Source organism: Elephantulus edwardii, unplaced genomic scaffold, assembly GCF_000299155.1.
Source record: "Elephantulus edwardii isolate Elephantulus edwardi_28Jun2011 unplaced genomic scaffold, EleEdw1.0 scaffold00008, whole genome shotgun sequence".
In the NCBI taxonomy this organism is placed as follows: Eukaryota; Metazoa; Chordata; class Mammalia; order Macroscelidea; family Macroscelididae; genus Elephantulus; species Elephantulus edwardii.
This window is the reverse complement of record NW_006399758.1, coordinates 32848498-32869717: the sequence shown is the minus strand read 5'-3', so window position 1 is coordinate 32869717 and position 21220 is coordinate 32848498. Positions and strand designations below refer to the sequence as shown.

Genomic DNA, 21220 nt, shown 5'->3' with positions numbered 1-21220 from the left:
TGGAAGACAGCATTTTCATGAACAATTCTAAGTGCCCTTCACCCTACATTGAGGAAAGCACCAGTCTTAGCAATTCTGTGGGGCTCTCAACCATTCTGGTCTAGCTCTTCACATTTTATTGGTAAGTCAGGTGGGAGATGAAAGGTCTAGAGAACCAGACCCCATCAGTCAGGTCCATCACCAGGGCTGATTTGTGCTCGGCTAAAGGGAAATGCTCAGAGATCCATTCATTCAGACACTGGCTGTGGGAGCTGCTTAGCTAAAGGGAAACATCTGAAGTTGTAAGACTTAGACACCAGTGAGCCACTGATCTATTTGAAGGACGTTTTGATCTGTCTGTTCTTCAGTGGCTGAGTGGGACGCCAGTTGTCCACCATCAGTTCTTCAGGTTCACCCTCCTTATTGAAGTTAAGACTACGGAATTTCAACATCTAAAAGACAAAATAAAAAAAAAATAAGTCTCACGGCAAGCTCTGGTGGCCTAGTGGCAAAAAGGTACACTGCAATCCCAGAGGTGCGAGGTTCGAATCCACCAGATGTTCTGCTGGAGAAGGAGGGACAATCTCCTCCTGTACATGATTTGAATTTGTACATGATGTACAAATCAGTCAGATCTGATTTGACGGTACACACACACACACACACACACACACACACACACACAAATAATAAAAAAATAAGTCTCATACTAATATTCATGTTTGTGCTTGAGCTATGGCTTGAAATGCATTCCCCAATATTCACAGCAGTATCATGTCAATGACCAAAATTTAATTAGCTCCTCAACGGATTGCATATTGTTGTTGTTGTTATGTGCCGTTGAGTCACCTGTGACACATAGCGACCCTATGTACAACAGCCCTAAACTCCGCTCTGTCCTGTGCCAACCTCACTGTCTCCGACACACCTACTCCAATTACCCCAGTCACTGAATCAATCCATCTCATTGAGGGCTTTCCTCACCTGCACTGTCCCTCCACCCTACCAAACATGATGTCCCTCTCTAAGGACTGGTCACTCCTTGCAACATGTCCAAAGTATGTCAGACGAAGCTTCAGAATCCTTGCCTCCAAGGAGCAGCCTGGCTTCACCCTCTCCAGGGCGAAACTGTTTGTTCTCCTAGCAGGCCATGGTATATTCGATACTCTTCTCCAGCACCACAGCTCAATAGATTTTATAAATATGTGGTGTTGTTATTATGTGCCATCAAGTTGAGACCAACTTATAGCTGAACCTCCAGTGTATTTTCAGAGACTGTAAATCACATGAGGGCAGACTGCCCATCTTTTTGCCACAGTGCTGCCAGCAAATTCAAGTCATGTGCCTTCAGGTTGGCAGCACAACTCCTTACCAGTAGGCCACGAGAGCTCCTATGCTCGTGGAAACTCTATGAACTTTGAGAAACAATGATAGTTAGATAAAGGCTTATGAGTCATGCTCAACTTGATGGCAATCAACAACAGTGGCTAGAAGCTGCACTCCAAAACTGAAGTCATGTGGTTCAAGGCTACCAGCTGCTCCATGGGAGAAGGATGGGCAATCTCCTTCCATGCGATTAGCGGCCACTGAAAGCCTGTCAGAGGGTTGGCTATGGGAGGTTCCAACTCAAAGCACATAACAACAACATGCTTTACTACAACAAATAAGATTTATACATATTATATATACATATATAGTATATAGAAATATATACATATTGCCTATATATCTATATGTTGTTGTTAAGTGCTGTCGAGTCACAGGTGACTCATAGCGACCCTATGAAGGAGAGTCCTCAACGCTAATTTGATATAAAAAAACATTTATATATAAGAATATTGGTATTCTTAGAAGGGAATTTTCAATGACTTTGTCTTTTCTTATTTTAAGTTTTAAAAGCAATCATCTAAATTCTGACAACTCACATCTCTGAAATGCAGAACAGTCATTCTGGATTTTAATCGAAGTTTCGCATTCTGACTACTGCAAACTCCTGAGTCAGAGTAATGAACTGGCAGTGTTACTTAAAAATACTGATACATAAGAACAAATTTTTCCCAAACTGAGATTCCAAATCCTCACCGATAGTTATTTCTGGTTCTCTTTTATACTGTTTCAGTTTTCTAGCCCAAATCTGTAACACATGTGGTCCTCAATCTAGCTCCCATTTCTTCTTCAAGAGTGTTCTGTTTCGTTGCTGTTTTTGTTTTATACTTTTTTCCCCTCTAACTCATTCTTTCCTTTTCCCAAGAAGAGATCTGAATGAAGAGAGTACTCTGGGGACTAATATGTTCTTGCTATTGGCTGCTATCAAGTTGATTCCAACACACAATGACCCTGTGTACAACAGAACAAACAACACTGACTGGTTACCACTCTCACAATCACAGCTATGCTTGTGGCGACAACATTGCGTGGCCCGTTACCACTCTCACAATCATAGCTATGTTTGTGGAGGACAGTGCTCCCATTTTCACTGCAGTGAAGGTCTTCTTTTATGCTGACCTTGATAATATTTCCACAGTATGTGAGACATACTCTTGCTATCCTCTCTTCAAAAGAACATTCTAATTGTACCTCTTCAAAAACAGACTTGTTCATCCTCTGGCAGTCTTTGGCATAATTCAGTCTTCTTCACCAACACCTTAGTGAAAAGCATCAACTCTTCTTTGGTATGCTTTTGTTGTTATTCAGCTCTTGCATGCATATGACTCAACTCAAACCCATTGCTATTAAGTGGATTCCTCTCAGCGAGCCTCCACTGGGTTTTCAAGGCCATAAGAGAAGACTGCTGATCAGTTCAAATTACCAGAGATACTCAGCCTTTGGTTAGCACCATACCACACTATGGAGGGTTGCCAGAAGTTGGAACTGACTTCATGCAGTGAACTTCCTATAATGTTGTTGTTGTATACCATCGAGTCGGAACTGACCCAAAGCTGACCCAGTGGCAGGTTTTTAGAGGCAGTTAATCACACAGGAGGAGACTGCCTATCTACCTACCACAGAGCATGTGAATTCAAACCATGTACCTTTTGCATTGGGAGTGCAATTCCTTACCACTAAGCCATCAGATCATGTATATGAGGCAAAACGAACAGACCATGGCTTGAGTCTGGTGCATTTTAGTCTTCAAAGTGCCATCTTGGTTTTTTAACATTTTAAAAAAATAACTTGGTCCATTAATATTCCCCTAACCATCTTCATAAAATAAATTCCAACACGTTTTAGATTAAAACTTGAACACCACATTAACAGACAAGAAGTGGTATCACAATCTTTGTTTCAAGACAACCGCACAAGTATTTTATGAGTATGAAGTCAATTTTCAAGTCACATACAAATCAAGCACACTGTTTTCTTTGGTACACTATGAGATATGAACATAAATTTTCAATGTCAGAAGTAGATTTCCTTCAAAAAAAATATTGTGTCAAATGCCGATCCACTCAATTTCTGAATGAACACACCGAACACAGAAGCATGAATTTCCTTGTACCTCAAGTACATATCTGTAAAATGAGAAGCTGCATAATGTCATCCCCATTATGCATTCCTATGATTCCAAATTTAGTGTTGGAATATTTTCACTCTATTTTAGATTTAAATCTCCTCAACCTATCTAGCTTCCAAATACCTATGGGTCCTACCAAGGAATGCCCATTTTCTACACTTAACAGTGTGCTGACAGAGTTAGTCTAGGGAAAAGAGACAGTCTAGTCAGTGAGGCTCATTTCTGTGCATACTCATCTGTGACTTCGCTGTAATTATTTATCACTTGAACTCACAAACTACTTATGTAGGAGTCACTAAAATGTGGGAGTCTTTGGTCTAAGCCTCTAAACCACCCAGAATGAGCAATGAGCACCGATAGATACTCTGCTCCAAGAGATGGCTATTACTTTTGCTAGTATTCAAAACCAAAACCTGATCTAAATAACATTGAAGTCAGTTATGGTGTGCATGAATCTCTCTCTCTCTCATCAACACCTCTCTCTCTCTCTCTCTCTTTCATTTATTGTCAGAACCAACTCAAAGAGTCAAGAGTGGAGCCTCCATTGATTTTTCCAAGGCTGTAAATGCCACAAGAGAAGACTGCACATCATTCTCCCATGGTGCTACTGGTGGATTTGAACCTCCAAAGACGTGTGATCTCTGGGTTAACAGTGAAACCCCTTTAGGACTCCAGCACCAAGCTCCTGGATGCGATAGAGTACGGCTGGAAATGATTTCATAACCATGCAACCTTGAAATCTTCCTTCTCTGGGCTTCAGTGTCTTTACAGACTACAAAATAGTGTTTATTAGATACATACACCCTTCTCACTGATCTATTGAATGTCATTCATTTGCCAGACACTGTCATGGGCATTAGCTTCCATAGCATGGAGTGCAGGGGGATTAAGATTCAGGTCTGCCTGACTCCGGAGGTCAGCCTCTGGGTCCGAATGTTCCTCCTTTCACAACACACCACTTAGGAGAAACTGACCTGCTCACTGCTGACGGTGATGGGCTCCCTTAACACAATCCAGGTTACACACTCCAGAAGTGGAGGGGTGGTCAGGGAGCCCAGATAGGTCCAGTAGTCTAAGCTTTGAGGAAGGAGGCCACGAGGATCAAAGTTAGTGAAGTCGGCACTTTTCCCCTGAAAAAAACAAATTGTACAGGTTAAAAATGTCACATGATCAGCCTAAGAGGAAGGAAGGAGAGTAGGGAAGCCATAAAGCTATATTTAAAGAGTTTACATACCTTTGACAGATGAAAATAGGAAATAAAAAACAACAGACTTTTAACTTGGAAAGAAGAACTGGAGATTATGAGTAAGCAAATCTAAATAGTATTTTCATCTGTTGATTTCTCCTTTTATCTTCTAAAGCAATCTTTTCTATTTGCCACTAAGGCATAAACTTATCATACCCAGTATTTACAGTTAAGACCATTAACAGGGTACAGTTTTAGGTGGCAGTTAATAGGACTTCAACGTCTTTGATGATGACCTGATTATTCTATTAGCCCCTTTGACAGCCAAATCAGAATTAAGAACAGCATTTAGTTCTGGATGCCACACTTTTGAAGAGACAGATGCAAACAAGAATGAATTACTGGGAATTAATGTCAAACAAAATGTGTATGAATGACTGAATGGAAATCTAATAAGCTTTGTAAACTTTCCCTTAAATTACAATTAAAGGGGGAAAAGGAGTTACTAGTAGAGTGACAAAGTTGTCTCAAAGACAGATCTAGGTCATTCAACATCAATTTAAAAGAAACTGGAAATAATTTGCTTGGTGGGGAGGGGCTATGAAAGACAGAGTAGGGTCATCTGGAAGAGGGACCTGGTTTATTCTATTTGACTTAGGGGTTCAAGGTAGAAGAAATGGGAGAACATTTCAGAAAACAGATGCTACTTCAATTAGAGGATGAGCCGTATAAAGCATAGATTCCCCAGCACTGAAGTGACTGCAATGTTTAGGCTCAATGATCTCATCAGAGCTATGCTACAAAGAGGACTAAACATGGCTGAACAAATTCAAATTAATCACAGGATATAAAGCTCCAAGCAGCAGAGCCTTGTTTGCCTTATTCACGTTTGTATCCCCTGGGTTAGCAATCTGACTTATATGTAATAATATATATTTTGTTTATGAGTAAGTGAACTTCATTCTCTGAATAAGAGGGCCTTTCAGCTTTCTTTTACAAGTGATCCAAAGAAAGAGTAAATATAAGTCTCAGAATTATGCTAGGATTAGGACCTGATTTTGGATGAAGAAAGAGTTGTTATACCCAATCTTTCCTCTTTATTTACTGCTCATGTGAACACCATATGCAGGACTATTCCAAAACTTTTTTTTTAAATGGGTACTTAATGATGAAGCCAATTTAACTTTACCTTTGTCTTAATGGTATCCAGCATATCAAGAACTTTCTGAAGGCCTTGGTTAGCACTGCCAATCTGCAGAGAAGACAAAGGACAAAACGCCGTAGTCCATTTGGTATTATGTTCATTTTAATTTAGATGGTGCCATCATAAAATTTCCCCACACTGTGACTCAAAATCTATCCATTTATAATTGTCACACATCAGTCTGGGTTTGAGTACATTGGTGCCATAAAGGATCCTACTCACTGAATCTCTACCCTGCCTCTACTTCTACCTCAGAAACAACCCTTTTTAAAGTCCCCACTGACCTCCAAAAAAAATGCACCCCCCAAAAAAATGCTCCTCAACTGCTCATCTTAAACATCCTATAGGATTTGACACTTATCAGTCTTCCTTTTAAAAGGTCTTGCTAGTTCTCTTTTATTGCTGTCTTTTTTTTTTTTTATATGTGTACCATCAAATTAGATCTGACTGGTACAGGAGGCGATTGTTCCTCCTTCTTCAGCAGAGCGCACCTCTGGGATTGCAGTGCAGTTTCCTGCTACTAGGCCACCAGAGCTCACCGATAGTTCTCTTTTACATAGCTTTTTTATAGTTTCTTGTGCTTTCTAGCCTCTGGGTTTCTCTTTATACTTCTAGTCCCTTTTATTCATGGCATCTCTTTCACTGCCTCAGTGTATCTACTTCAGAGTTTCTTAGAGTTCTATCCTCAACAGGGGCTCTGGACTACTGCTAAGCAGGTTCACTGCCAACTCAAAGACATGCAGTTCAAATCCACCTGTATCTGCACTGGAGAAAGATAAGCAACCTCTTCCCATGTGATTAAACTTCCTCTGAAAACCCACTGGTGGTCTGCTACAGGTTGTTTCTGCCTCGCTCATACACAACTGCAACAATGCTTTCACTTCCACATACGTGCTTAGTAGCCATGAATATCCAGTCTGGCCTTCCCCCACTCAACAGCTGTTGGAGGGCAGTTCCACGTGTATATATGGCTGGTTTTTGGTTGTTGTTACATGTCATCAAGACTCATAGCTGATCCTCCAAGGTGTTTTTAAGAAGACTGCCCTTCTTTCTTCCTCAGAGCAGCTGGTGGATTTGAACCGCATGCCTTTGGGTTGGCAGCACAACTCCCTACTCACTAAGCCATCAAAGCTCTCTGTATGACTGGTACCTAAAACTCTCCAGAATCAAAGTTCACATCTTCAGTTCTGAGTTTCTAACATACAAGGTCACCATAAGTCAAATGAACTCAAAAGCAACCAGCCTTTTTTTTATTCATGAAATAATAGTATCTAGGATAAAGTTAAAGGTCCCAGTTAGCACAAACAACTTGCACGTGGCTAATAATCAAAAGGGTAGAGGTACAAACCCACCCAGGAGCCCCCCAGAAGGAAGGTCCTATCAATCAGCTTCCACAGAGATGATCTCTAAGAAAGCCCTGTGGAGTAGTTCTACTCTGCAATACTCTACATCCTTCACACTCATGTCCAAATAGGTATCCCTCACTACTTTGTATCCCTCATTACTTTGGTCTCTCATTTCACTGCTACTTGGTACTATGGAGGGGAAAGTTCAACTGAGAATACTTCAAAGGCATTTCCTAAGCTCTCATGTTGGATTTCCTGTTTGTTATGAATGTCCTGTCGGCTCAATCTTTCTTGACAACAGGAAAAAAGAATTAAATATCAACTAACCTTCAAAAATATACCCAACACAGCCAATCCATCAGGTTGTTGCACAGCTTTTCCAAATTCCCCATACTTGGTGTTCCAATGAACTAAGTGAAGCTGAAATCACAGGGGGAATAACAAAAACCAGATCACACACAGAAATGATTTTGTGTATAAAAGACAACATATTTTATCCAATTACTTTTTCTTTATATTAGGCTGCTGAAGAAAATGAAAACATGTGGACAATTTAAAATAGAATTAATAATAATAATAATTAATTATAATTATTTACTAATTGGCATAATAGTTATTTCATTAGGATCTCAAAGACAAATGTCCATTTTTGAAAACTCAAATTTTCTTTCTGTTATATTGACAGATCTTACAATTATACTGTAAGTGGGCACATGGGTCAAATGGTGTCTTTGGAGACAGTAAAATGTTTCTCAGCCCTTTGTGTAATACCTCAAAGTTTATAAGAAGTAAATGTGAATATTCTTTGTGAAATACATGACTGACCTAGATTGGATAAAATTTACAAAATTAATTTTATTTTCAAATTAATACTGGAGCCAATGTCTACAGAAAGAAAAACCACCACATCTGACCTCTGCAGCGTACTTCTGAGAATCCACTGTGTGCTCGGAACCCTGACCATCAGACGAGCCCCAGTGAAAGTGAAACTGTATCAGTCGGTAAGTCCCATCGAGGGGTCCTCCTCTTAGAACTAAAAAAAAAAAAAGGACATTTAAAAATAAGTCTTTTCAACCAGAATCTGCTCCTTAGAAGCAAGGACAGCAAGGCTTTGGCTTGCTTATTTTGGACATGTCACCAGGAAAAAACAAGTCACTGCAAAAGGACATCCTATTGGTAAAGCGGAAGGTCAGCAAAACCAAGGGAAACCTCCAGCGAAATGGGCTGAGACCAGAGTTACAATCCATAACAGTGGACTCAAACACATCAGTGATCAAGGTGTTACAGGAGCAAGCAACAATTCCCTCTCTCACTGACATAAATACACTCTGTGTGTGTGTGTGTGTACACAAATACAAGTATCAATGCACATGTATAAACATACACATATATTAATGTGCATGCATACATGAAATATATATTACCAAATAATACTCTCTTTAATCCTGTTCCATGGTTCTAAAATTACTCCTTTACAACACTTGATTCAAAAATTAAGCCCAGATTCAGGTTTACTCCACCATGCTGAGCAAAATCATTTCAACAGGCTTTGTCCTCATTCATCCTGGCTGAAGTGTGATGCTTTCCTCCTCACTATTTTCTGAGCACAATGACTTAACTCTTTCTGGTTTTGTAGTAAAATCACAGGGAGAGGATCCTTTAAGAGGGACCACTGGCGCTGAGAATCAGTTAGGAAGTGTCTTGCTAGCCCAGGCATCGATTGGTCAGCCACACAAAATGAGCAAATGAGTGCTCTTCTCCACCAAGACTGAACAACCGCCTGCACTGCTAACCCTGGTACCAGTTCTTGCAAATCAGAATTTGTGAAATGGGTATTTTGTTGACTTTAATGACAAAAAATTTAATCGTTCTCACGTAGGCTTATGAATGCCTTAGAATTTCAACTCTCATTACCATCAACAAGTTTGTCTCCTTTAAACTTTTCTGCTTACCTTTTCTGACCTTAATTTCCTCATGTGAAATGGATATGCTAATGCTTTACTATAGTAAGAATTTACTGATTATCTTGTGTATGCAGAGTATTAAACTGTATTATTTCTAAGAACTGAAAATTTTAATTTCAATAACTATTCTAAAATGTTACTCTTCAGTTATTAGCGCAACCTCATCATCATAAAACTATAATAAGAAATCACATTTTTAATTGTGGCTATACAAATAATTGTCTGGGATTTAAGAATGTGATTTCTAGTAATGATTTTACTGTATTAAAATGACACTAAGACCTGAATAGTAGGTAATACCATTATCTACTAATAGTATTAGATCTCTGCAGTCTACAGAGAATAGATAATTCTCTGTAGTCTCCTGAACTGTGTCTTGAAGGGATATATAAATTAGCAGAAAAATGCCTCCTATCCAGGGAGAAGGGGGCAGAAAAAGGGGCAGGACAGAAATCGTTAGGATAGCAGAGGTTAGTGGGCAGAAGGGAGGGTTCGTGAAGGAATAGGAAAGATTCAGTGGGGACTCAAAAAGACAGGGTAATGACAGGCATGGATCAATAGTAATTACATAAAACAGCGTATATCAATGTATGTACATGAAAGTTTACATGCATGAAACACAATGATAAAATGCGAACCAATTAAAAAAAACATTCCTATATACACACATTCATATATATACACACACATATTTATTTAGCTCATATATATTAATTCTAATTAGCCAATATATTTCCAATACAAAGACCAAACCCATTGTTTCTGAGTCAATTCCAACTTAAAGTAATCCTCCATTGGACTTCTGATGTTGCAAATCTTTACGGGAAGAAGACTGCCCATCTTTCTCCCTCAAAAAAAAGATGGTGGATTCAAACTATTAACATCAAGTGTTTTTATATTAGTTTCATTCTACCACTTTAGTTTCATTCCTCTAAAATTTAGGTGGGTTAAAACATTTGTTGCTACAAATGTGTGCTTATTAGCTTTGGTTTACAATTCTATAAAATAATGATCCCTTTGGCTTTGCAAAACAAAGGAAGAAGGTATGTACAACAAAGTTGGTTTACTTAACCAGATATGCTTAGATGGTAGGAACACCCATTCATCTATTCAAAGTCCAAATAAAACTGGCAATGCGGCAGTTAGGCTCTGTGTTTCCTGTTAGCAAGACCTCTGCCTGTCAGCTCTGCCTCACAACAGGCAGGAGGTAGAACATATTGTGAATGATGTTGTAACAGATCTTTTAAAGAAATACTCATTTCTATGTATTCTGATTCAAATTGCATCTCCTGAAACACAAAACTACTTAACTGTAAACATTTATTTTACCACCTAATTCTCTAAGGAAAGAATTTGCCTCAATTCCAAACTAAATTTGTTTCATAAGTAAACAAATTCTCACTTGTTTCATAAAGTAACAGGCTCATAAAAAATAAAATACATTGATAAAATAAAATGATACTGAAAAAAATTATGACATCTTTTTACTATTAACCAATTGAATGATTATAACAAACAAATAAATTTGTAGCATCCTGAACTCCACAAAGTGGCAAAATTAATAAAGCCACATCAAGTATCTGAAAAAAATGTTCTTTCAAAATTTATCTCTCCTCTCCCCCCATTGCCTGTTTCCCGAAAAAGTGCACAAATAGATCTGAAATCCTAGTAAGAATAAACCTTACTGCTATTTCTTACTCTTGTTTTCTCCTTTGCAGATTTTTTTTTTTCCTTTGCAGATTTTAACATTTAACCCTAACTTAATTGTTTCAGGAATCCTTTCAAATTAGAGAAGGGTGCATCAGCTTTTATGTTTTATTAAGTATTAATTAAAGTTTGTTACCGGTAAAAAACGCAGGCGACTCGACGGCACATAACAACAACAACAAACCAGTAAAAAATGCTGGGTTTAATGTTTACATTCTATACTAATTTACTATCACAGATACCTGTTTTAGCCCCTGTTAACGTATGCATGTAGACTGCCCACTGTAATTAGAAAAAGTTATTAAATTCTTAAAGTTTCATCAAAAGAGAAAGAAGCATTCCCAGTCTTCTTCAAATAGCTGGTTACTCTTCAGCAAATTCTGGTGCCAGACCTTAGTTCATGAAGCTCCCCCAAAACATTGTTATAATAATAAATTTTCTTAATTTTAATTACAAAGGTAGTTTGCAACCTTTCGAGAACTAGAAATGACAATACTTTAAACAATCTAGGGTTTAAACCAAGATTAAACTAGGAATTAAACCAAGCGAGGCAATATGCACTGTACTCTGGTACTACTTATAATTGTGTGTTTTGATTATTGTATAATATTTTCTAAACTAACAAGATTTAAAAGTAAATCTAGTTTTCTAATACAAAAATATTTTTATTGAGATTTTAATGAAAGTTTATAAAGCTCTTGGATTTCCACTCATTCATTGTTGCACATTTTCTTCCCTGCCCCCTCATCACCACCACCCCAGTTTGCTTTTTTCTTTGGAAAAAGTTATTTCATTGTTATACAGTCCTCCCCACCACCACCACTTTACTATGCAGCTTTTTTTTAACTCTTGTCATGCCAATAATACCTAATCACACCTGCTTCAATGCCATGTACATTATTTATCCCCTCTTTCTTTAGTTTCTCCCCAACTCTCATGTCAGTCCTCTTTTGTAACAGTGGCATTATGCAGTATTTGTCCTTTTATGACTGAGATATTTCACTCAATATAATGTCCTCTATGGTCACCCATTTTGTATATTTCATGAGGTTTTTTTTCTCAGTGCTGCATACTATTCCATTGTGTGAATATACTACAGCTTCTCCATCCATTCATTTGTTGGTGGGCAATTGGGTTGTTTCCAACTCTTTGCTATTGTGAACAAAGCAGCCATAAACATGGATGTGCATTATATCTGTTTGGGTGGCAGTTCTAGTTTCTTTAGGGTACATTCACAGTAGTGGAATTACTACTGGGTCAAATGGTATTCCTATTTCCAACTTTGTGAGAAAGTGCCATGCTGCCTTCCATAGTGGTTGCACCATTTTACACTCCCACCAACAGTGAATAAGGGTTCCCGTTTCTCCACAACCTCACCACCTTTTGTTGTTTGCTGTTCTGTTAAATTATGCTATTCTTACTGGAGTGAGATGATAACTCCTAGTAGTTTTGACCTGTATCTCTCTTAGAGGTAGGGATTTTGGACCTTTCTTTATGTGCTTGTTTGGCCATCTGAATGTCTTCTTTGGTGAAGTGTTTATATCCTGTGCCCATTTTTCAGCTGTGTTGTTTACTTTTATCTTGTTGTGATGTACAAATATCCTATAAATTCCAGATGTAAATCCCTTATCAGACATGTTATTACCAAATAGTTTTTCCCCAGGCTGTGGCTTCCCTTTTTACCCTGTTTTTATCCAAGTTTCTGGATGTGCATAGGGATTTAATTCTTAGAAGGAACCATTTATATATTTTATTGTCTCCCAGTTGTAGGCCAAAAATATTTTTAAGGTAGCAAAAACTATTAACATTGCAAAAAATGGCTGCACTTTTTTTCTCTCTGTAAAATCTGACCATATTGGTAGGAGCTTTAAAGAGTTTCTTTAAAGATGAAAGTCTTCCATGAGAGATGAGGAAATACCATGGAATTTTCTACTCTATTTTCTTTGGTAGTCTAGTGGGTGGAGTTGCATTACCAATCCATGGGCACAAAGTTTGAATCCATCTGTTGCTCTGTGGGAGAAAGATGGACAATCTTCTACCATGAGATTTACAGCCTCTGAAAACCCACTGAAGGGTCAGCTATGAGTTGATTCTGAATTAATACATCTAACAACAACAATGTCTTTGTCAAGGCTTCTTAAATTTATTGTAAATTCAATTCTCCACATCAAGCTGCTAATTCTCATGATCGATCAATAATTATACACACTACTATATTGATAACGCACAAACTACTACAGAATAATCTTCTGATACATATTATTTGGGTAGACTATGTAAGCTATTATTTGAAGAGGGAGGGATCTCTCATGACCACAGAGAGTTGCACTGCTAAGCCAAAGGCAGGTGGTTCGAATCCACCTGCAGGTCAGCAGGAAAAAGATGGGCAATCTCCTTCTTTGCGGCTGATTGCCTTGGAAACCAGCTATGAGTCAGTTCCAACTCAATGGGAATGTAAAATTTTTTTTAATTATTTGAAGAAATTAAGATCCATTTCCTAATTCAGGACATGGTCTTCACAATTACTTGTTATATATCAGGGAACTGGACAATGACTAAGGATGATAGAAGAAGAATCAATGCCTTTGAGTTTTGGTGGTAGAGAAGAGTCTTGAATATACCATGGATTGCCAAGAAAACAAAAAGGTCATATACTGTGGGCACGTGGCCAGGAGGGACCAATCCTGGGAGAAGGACATCATGCTTAGAATGGTGAAGTGACAGCATAGGAGAGGAAGACCTTGGATGAAATGAATTGATATAGTGACTGGAGCAATGAGGGTTAGTATGTTGGAATCAGTGAGACTGGCTCAGGACAGGGCAGGCTTCAGAAGTGTGGTAGTGGCTACTCGATGGCACATAACAACAACCAGTATGACTGAAAAAAATGAGACTATGTAAATTGAAAACTGAAAAGTCCGCTTTTTTTTCTCTTATTTCCCTTTGGTAGCCTAGTGGTAAGAAAATTCAATGCAATCCCAAAGGTGCACAGTTTTAATCTACCAGGTGCTCTGCAGGAGAAGAATGGGCAACCTCCTCCCGTGCAATTTACTGCCTCTGAAAAACTGCTACAGGGCCAGCTATGACTCAATTCTGACTCAACAGTATGTAAAACAACAATAACTTAATTTGAGATGCTTTCCAATAACTAACTGAAGACCTTAGTTAATATCTAATGTATCTCTTTTGAATACAAAATATAATTTTTAGCCAGTAAGCTTGAGTTTCAAAATAAGAGTTCCTAAAAATGAAGCAAAAAAATAAACCTGACCAAAAATGCAGCATTTTCAGGAGCTGTGCAATCTTCTCTATGAATAATCTGAAAATAATGATTTCATGTGTTGCTATTGTTTTCTTTCTGGCAGTACTTAAGAACCCTCAGCCTGTACACTACTAATACATTCTTTTTCTTTTGAAGCAAATACATGTTTAACTGCCACTTTCATCAGAGTAAACAGAACCAAAATTCAAGATGGAAGAAGCTGTTTGTTCTAGCTAGACAACCATAAGTGGGAGTGAAAATTAAAAATTATTCTTAAAAACACATAACTACTGTTTTGTAGAAGACTGGTCCATTCTATTGATGTTTAGAAGTCTGCAGACAGCACTATCAGTGTTCACAACCATTCCTTTTTTGATATCTTTCCTTCCTCTTTGTGGAAAGAAAATGTTGAGCTCCAAAAACAAGTCCCTAAAAATTATTTTGAAGCTCCATCTCACACACTTTGGGCATGCTGTTTGGAGGGACTAGTCCTTGGAGAAGGACATCATGCTTGGAAGGGTGGAGGGACAGCACAGGAGAGGAACAAGACCCTGGATGAGATGGATTGATGCAAGTGACTGGGATAATGGGGATGGATATGTTGGAAAAAAAATAAATTGGACCAAGCTAGAGCAGGGTTCAGAGCTGTTGTACGTGTAGTCACTATGAGTCACAAGTGACTCGACAGTACATAACAACAATTAACTGGATTCAGATATTAAGATGCATTCTGTCACCTAGATAATGGTCTGTTGGAAATGTATACAAGTAAGTAAATTCTTCCGGCTTCCTTCCTCTTCTTTTATTGAAGTAACAAACGTAAATATTCCAACTTATTTAAAGAGAGAGATAACGAGAGAATAGAAATTGTAGATATGTTTGACCAATAATCCAAGCATTAATTTTCACTGTTACTTACTTCTAACTTGGCAATGAATATTTCATTAATAAAAAGTTAATAAGGTACTAGCAGGAGTTAATAATTTAACTACTTTTTTCTCTCAGATAAAACACATAATAAGTTATTTCAAGCAGGGTACTTTTCAATAATTAAAAAAAAAGACAAAAAAAAAAAAACAAAAACAAAAAACAAAACACCCAATACCCTAATAGGATTAGCAATTTTTCATTAAGGTGGCTTTTTTTAAAGGAATTTAGAAGATCAATGAGAACTTTAATCCAAGTTTCTACTTAAAGCTATTAATTCCAAATTCATAGTTCTTTCAAGCTTAAATGTAGCAATACACTCAGCCAGGTCAGTTCCTAAATAGTTAAATTTGGGCATAAGATAGCATTTAGATTCAGTTTGAAAACTTGAGAAGCTCTCAAAGACTGTAATATCAGTAAGGGAGAGAGATAAAATTTAAGTGAAGCTTTTAAGGAAATAAGACAAACCAGATATTGCACAATAGCAAATTATAAATATAATTCCTAACAACAAAAAAACTGTTAAACTATTGATTTAAAATAAACTGAGTAGCCAAAATGCATAAATTACTTCAAGAAATAAGTGTCTAGAAGAAACTTAACCCCTTTTTTAAAAATATGATATGTATAGACCAAAAGTGAGCTATGGTGATCAAAAATTCTTACTCAAATTCTGTTTTAAAGAAGTGCCATTAAGTCTCACCACAATAAAGTGGAAATGAGATGCCTAGTATGTTACTGAAACCTTCCATTTCTTCGTGTTTATTTTAAGTGGGTTTGACTCTAGTACCTCTAGTGTTCCTGCTAGCTTTGAGAGTCTAGGATTCTTTGTAAAAACTTTTTTAAAGAAGGCTAAAGGATATTTTTTTACCATGGTAAAATGGATTCAGAAACCATTTTTTATTTATTATCAATACTTTAATATATTCTGCATTTTTGGGGGGGTGGAAATGGGGAACGGAAAACAAAAAAAATCTCGTTTATTTAACCAAAACAGTTGAAAATGTCAAAGAAGTACTGGCAGAATTACAAAGGAAGCTCTAACATGTAAAGGGCAGCAAGTCTTTTTAATATTCATCCCTCGCTGTGTTTTTATCATACCTGCTTGCCTGTCTGGAGCACACACTGTACTTTCTGAAGTCCCCCGGTGTTTGCTGTTTCTCTCTGCCTGAAGCCTCCTCCATACCAGCAGAACCCTTCAGGCCTCTGTGTAAGCCTCCTTTACCCTGGAAAGTCTTTCCTGACTTATTCATACTGACTCTTAAGCTCCCTTCATGTTTCCATCGTTTCTTGACATTCTTCTTTTTTTTATACTTAAAGCAGTATGGAGATTAATATTTCTATCTTTCTAGTTCAGCTTCCTCTGCAAAGGCCTCTAGCCTGCTCTCATGATGCTTAGCTCATTTCTATTTCTTCCTAAGATCTAGGTGGATAACAAAGAACCTTGGGGTATAAGATTAAGCACTTGACTCCTAACCTAAAGGTTGGTGGTTCAAATCTACCCAGCACCTTTGTGGACAAAGATCTGGTGATCTGTTTCCATCATGACTACCAACTAGAAAATACCATAGGGCAGAAGTCACTGAAAGGCAGAAATGACTTCATGGCACTCAACAATAAATGGGTAATGTTGTTGTTAGGTGCCGACAACTTGATTCCAACTGTAGTGACCCCTTACAACAGGACGGAACACTGCCTACCCATGTGTCACCCTCACAACTATACCTGAGCTTGAACCCACCCTTGCAGTCACTGTGTCAATTTGTTGTTGTTGTTGTTGAGGGTCTTCTATTTTGTTAACCTTTTTTACCATACATGATAATTCTTTCTCCAGGGACTGGTCCGTCCTGATAACATGTCCAAGGTCCAGGACATAAAGCTCCACCTTCCTATTTCTAGAGAGCATTCCAGCTGCACTTTAAGACACATCTGTCCTTCTGGCAGTCCACAGTATCCTTCGTCAGTGACACGCACTACGCTTAACAAAATTTTACAAACTCACCCCAGTTTTCTTATCAAGAAAAGCAAAACGTAGACTAAGTTACTAGCATTCCCAGGGTCCCCAGAGCTCACACCTGAACACAGGTATATCCTTGGAAGTCACCAGACTATAAGCCAACATCCATTTTCTAGCAATATGTATTATTGGAACAACCTATGTTCCATTAGCAAATTTGTGTGTAATTTAGGGAATCAGCTTGGCTGACGCCATTTTTTTTGCCATTTACTTTCTCCTTCTTCAGAAAGAGATTTTTTTTAAAGCATTTAGTTTCGATGTAGCGTCCAAAGAGGTATATAATTTGGTAGATACTCATAAAAACAGTGATTTATATTGCCAAACACTGAAATATAAATTAATTGTGACTCTTTAAAAAGCTCACAGCTACACACTGAAGAGCTCCCTTGTCTTGGTTTTAAGATAACTAAACAGGTTTAATTTAGTAACAATCTTTCCATATGCACAATACTTCCATGGTCATTCATGTTGCCACATTACAATATAAATACACAGTATTCTTTGCATACCAATGGGCCTCCAGTGGTGCTGTGGTTAAGGAGTCTGGCTGCCAGCCAAAAGTGTGAACCCAGCAGCTGCTCCTTAGAGAAAGGCAAGGTCCATGGTTCTACAGCCTTAGAAACTCTACCACGCTCTTCTACTCTGCCTTCCGGAGGCACTTTGAATTGGAATCAACTTGGCGGGGTTGAGTTGGGTAGGGTTTATAGGGAAGAAACTCATCGTTTTCCTGAAACTTTATTGAAATTATTTGACTATCCTTTCTTTGGGTGAGAGGTTAAATCTGGAAGACAGTGTAGCAGAAGCCCTTAAGAGCATTGTCAATGTCAATCCTCAACCTGATTTGAATAAATAATGATACTATAGCAGGGCACAGAGAGATGGTAAACACTTCTCAGATGATCTTCATTTTATTCCCTTTTCAATTGTCTTCCTGAGTCATTGTTTCAAAAAGTCAAATGTAATAAAAAAAAAAAAAATAAGGTGAAGACAGAAAGGAAGGTTTCTTTTTTGCTTCCAGAACTGGACTTAATGCCATATTCCATCTCAGCTGTTGAGTCAACTGCAACTCACAGGAGCCCCACATGCATTGGTCTAAAACAAAGCTCCACACAGTGCCACTAGCTAATTTTTTATTTTTTTTCCCAGAAGCAGATCTCTAGCACTTTTCTGTGAAGCACCTGCAGGGCCCTGGAACCTTCAACCAACTAAGTGTGATGTGTTTGCTTACCCAGTGCATTAAATGGTTCACTTATTGATTGCTACTGAATCCAAACCAACTCAGAGCTGACCCTCCACTCGGTTTCAAAGGCTGTAAATCACATGGGAGGAGACTGTCCAACTTTCCACTGTGGAGCGGCTGGTGAACTTGAACTGCCAGAGAGGCATGGCCTTTGTGTTGGCAGTGCAGCTCCCTACAACCTATGCCACCAGAACTCCTTGAAACTAGTACATAAATTGGCCATTCACATCCTAATTACAGTGCGAGTGGTCCATTAATACTGTAGGTAATTATTGCAAAACTTTGTAATATCACGTTTTATCTCTTTTCATTTCCCTTCACCTGTTCCCCACTCTCGCATCACCACAAAACACAAAGTGGCTGCAACACCATTCAGAGGAAAACACTCATGGAAAATAGGGCGCCAGCAATTAAACCAACCAGTGTCCAAAGAAGCCTGCCACTGTGTCTGAATGGGACTGTTCTATTCCTAACTCAGTGGCCATTCTGTAAACAGCTCTATTATAAAGAAATTACAATAATTGGTTTTGTCAGTAATGGGCCAGGTATGTGCATCGATTCTGAAGTATCTTCATTAATGCAATGAATAATTGGGTAGATGCCAGGATTGCACTAGCCCCACACAAGAGTTGTATTTATTCATAAACACAATGTTTACGAGGATTTCACTTTTTTTATTGTCATGTTTCATCACTCTTCTTATGACTACCTTCAAGATAAAATTTCACTGGATAGGCAACAACACTGAAGAATAAATACTGTGACCTAGTAGGTAAGGAGTTGCACCAGCAACCCAAAGGTAGCTGGTTCAAATCCACCAGACGCTCAAAAGGAGAAAGAGGAATAATCTCTTCCCAGGCAGTTTAAAGCCTCTGAAAAAACTCTCAAGGGTCAGTTTCAACTCCACAAATTAATTAATGAAATTAATTAGCATTAATGAGTTAAGTCTACTATAAAGCAACTGAATTGCTGCATAGGTCCGAGGGCTGTAATCTTTACAGAAGCAGAAGACCTTGTCTCTCTTCTGTGGAGCAGCCCTTGAGTTTGAAAGATGACAATTTGGTTCTGACCACTATGCCACCAGAGCTCTATTCTGACAGCCTTCAAAGTGTAATATTTACAGATCTCATCAGCGCTGATCTTTATTGCCAGGGGACCTTGCCTTTGGTAACATTACAAAGTCACATCTAGTTCCTCGGTGTCCTACATTTAACAGAGGAAACAATCCCAGGCCACTGCAAGTAATTAGCCTATTTCTCAGAGGCTAGTATCTGATGACATTACCCAAGCAGCATTTGACAGTGCAGAAACAAAACAGTAGACTTTCTAAAGTCGAGGGGCTTTCCCTCACTGCCTTCTATTCTTCCCCTGAAGCTGAGGAAACAGACAACTGGCTGAAAGGTCCAAGTTATTTTTTAAACACTGACCTGATTTATCCTGGGAGTCATCAAACTCTACGTTGAAGGAGTGACCGTTGTTCAAGATCTTCCGAGAAGCAGCCTGGTCGTAGCTAATGCTCAGAGGCTTCAGGGCAGAGTCATACTTGGCTACTTTGGTGTCGATGTCAACAGGGGACTGGCGCTCTCCCTTGGCAATGGGGAAGTTCTCATGCCAGACCGCGGGTCCTGGGGATGAGAAGATAGCATGAACCCCCTCCTCGCCTGGAGCAGGCCAATCCGGAGCAAATCGCAGAGTTCCTGAATCCAGCCGTCTCTGTTCCCAGCTTTGTGGCACTACGCTACAACTCTGAGCTCTGGTTACTTAGTGGTAAGGAGAAAGATAGTCCGTCTCCTCCGCTAAGATTTGGAGCCTCTGAAAACCCTCTCGAGGGTCGGCAATGAGTCAGTTCCAACTTCACGCTACTCTAAGTACAACCAACAACTCCGGAGACAGGGAGTAGGGCTGGGCCTTAGGTTTTTTCTTTTGTAAAACGGAGTAATAAGCGTATGTATCTTTATGGAGGACTTAAGCAAACCAGAATCATTGCATACAAAGCATTTAGGGAAAAAAGAGACCCAGAGAAGTGCCATATAACATTAGCTATTTTTATTCTAATTTTTCTGACAGGCTGCACATTGCAACTGGACAGGCACTAACTACGTCAGCGCTCGTAGTTGGGATTTGGGGTGTGCAACTCCAGACAGAGGCTTATCTAGGACGAACAGCACTTAGGGCAATCAGTTGCTGCAGATCTCGCCCAGCTGGCTAGAACAGTGACCACGACCAGAAACTGCTCACTGGCGCCCCTGCCCCCACCTCCAGAGGCGCGCGGGGCACGTGTCACGTCCCCCAGCCTCTGTGCGACTCAGACATTCCAGCAGGTCTGGCTTCCTCCCCGGTTTCTCGGATCTGGGCTCTCTGCTCAGCAGAGTCACCCCACATTTAATAACCAAAATCCACACCATCCAGGTGGCCCCCAAGACCCACAACACATCTTTCTCGCCCCTCGGCCGGCTTCCGGTAACCCAGATCTGTGGTGATAAAACCCTCCTTCGGGTGACCCCTTAATATTGGGCATCGAAAAATGAAGGAGAAACTCAGAAATCAGCGCAAAGGAATTTAGACAGCCCGAGAAAATGCCTCGGGACCCCTGGTGCCGAGGGCCACAGGTGGTGTGGAGACGGACGAGGGTGGGAAGCTGGCCCCTCATTTCTCTGGGATCAACAACTAGAAACCTCCGTTTACAACCCTTGCCCGTTTCCTCAGGGGCCACGTCAGGAGGGGTCCCAGCTCGGGACCCTGGAGGGCCACCGTGGGAACCGGCGGCCGGGGCCCCGCGCAGCGCCACCGCCGGACGCGGCATTCCTCGACAGTGGCATCGGGGCCGGGGCGAGGGGCATCCCCGGCGCGGGAGCCGCGGGCGGGCGGCGTGCG

The 21220-nt window shown here is 39.5% G+C and overlaps 1 protein-coding gene across 1 annotated transcript; it reads right to left on the bottom strand.

Moving 5' to 3' along the window:
• Positions 1-311: 311 nt before the first annotated feature.
• On the bottom strand, positions 312-21149 carry CA2 (carbonic anhydrase II). Its single transcript, XM_006880554.1, has 7 exons — positions 20774-21149; positions 19774-20007; positions 8144-8262; positions 7557-7649; positions 5869-5931; positions 4468-4623; positions 312-431 (listed from the first exon to the last, which is right to left on the bottom strand). Exons 1-7 carry the CDS (start codon positions 21147-21149, stop codon positions 312-314), a joined length of 1161 nt encoding a protein of 386 aa, XP_006880616.1.
• Between the last annotated feature and the right edge of the window lie 71 nt (positions 21150-21220).

Coding starts and splice junctions, on each gene's coding strand:
- CA2 (XM_006880554.1), bottom strand. CDS start 21,149: ATGCCGCGTCCGGCGGTGGCGCTGCGCGGGGCCCCGGCCGCCGGTTCC. Junction 20,008..20,773: donor AGGGGCGAGAAAGATGTGTT/GTGGGTCTTGGG, acceptor GGCCTGCTCCAG/GCGAGGAGGGGGTTCATGCT. Junction 7,650..8,143: donor CTCAGAAGTACGCTGCAGAG/GTCAGATGTGGT, acceptor CTGTGATTTCAG/CTTCACTTAGTTCATTGGAA.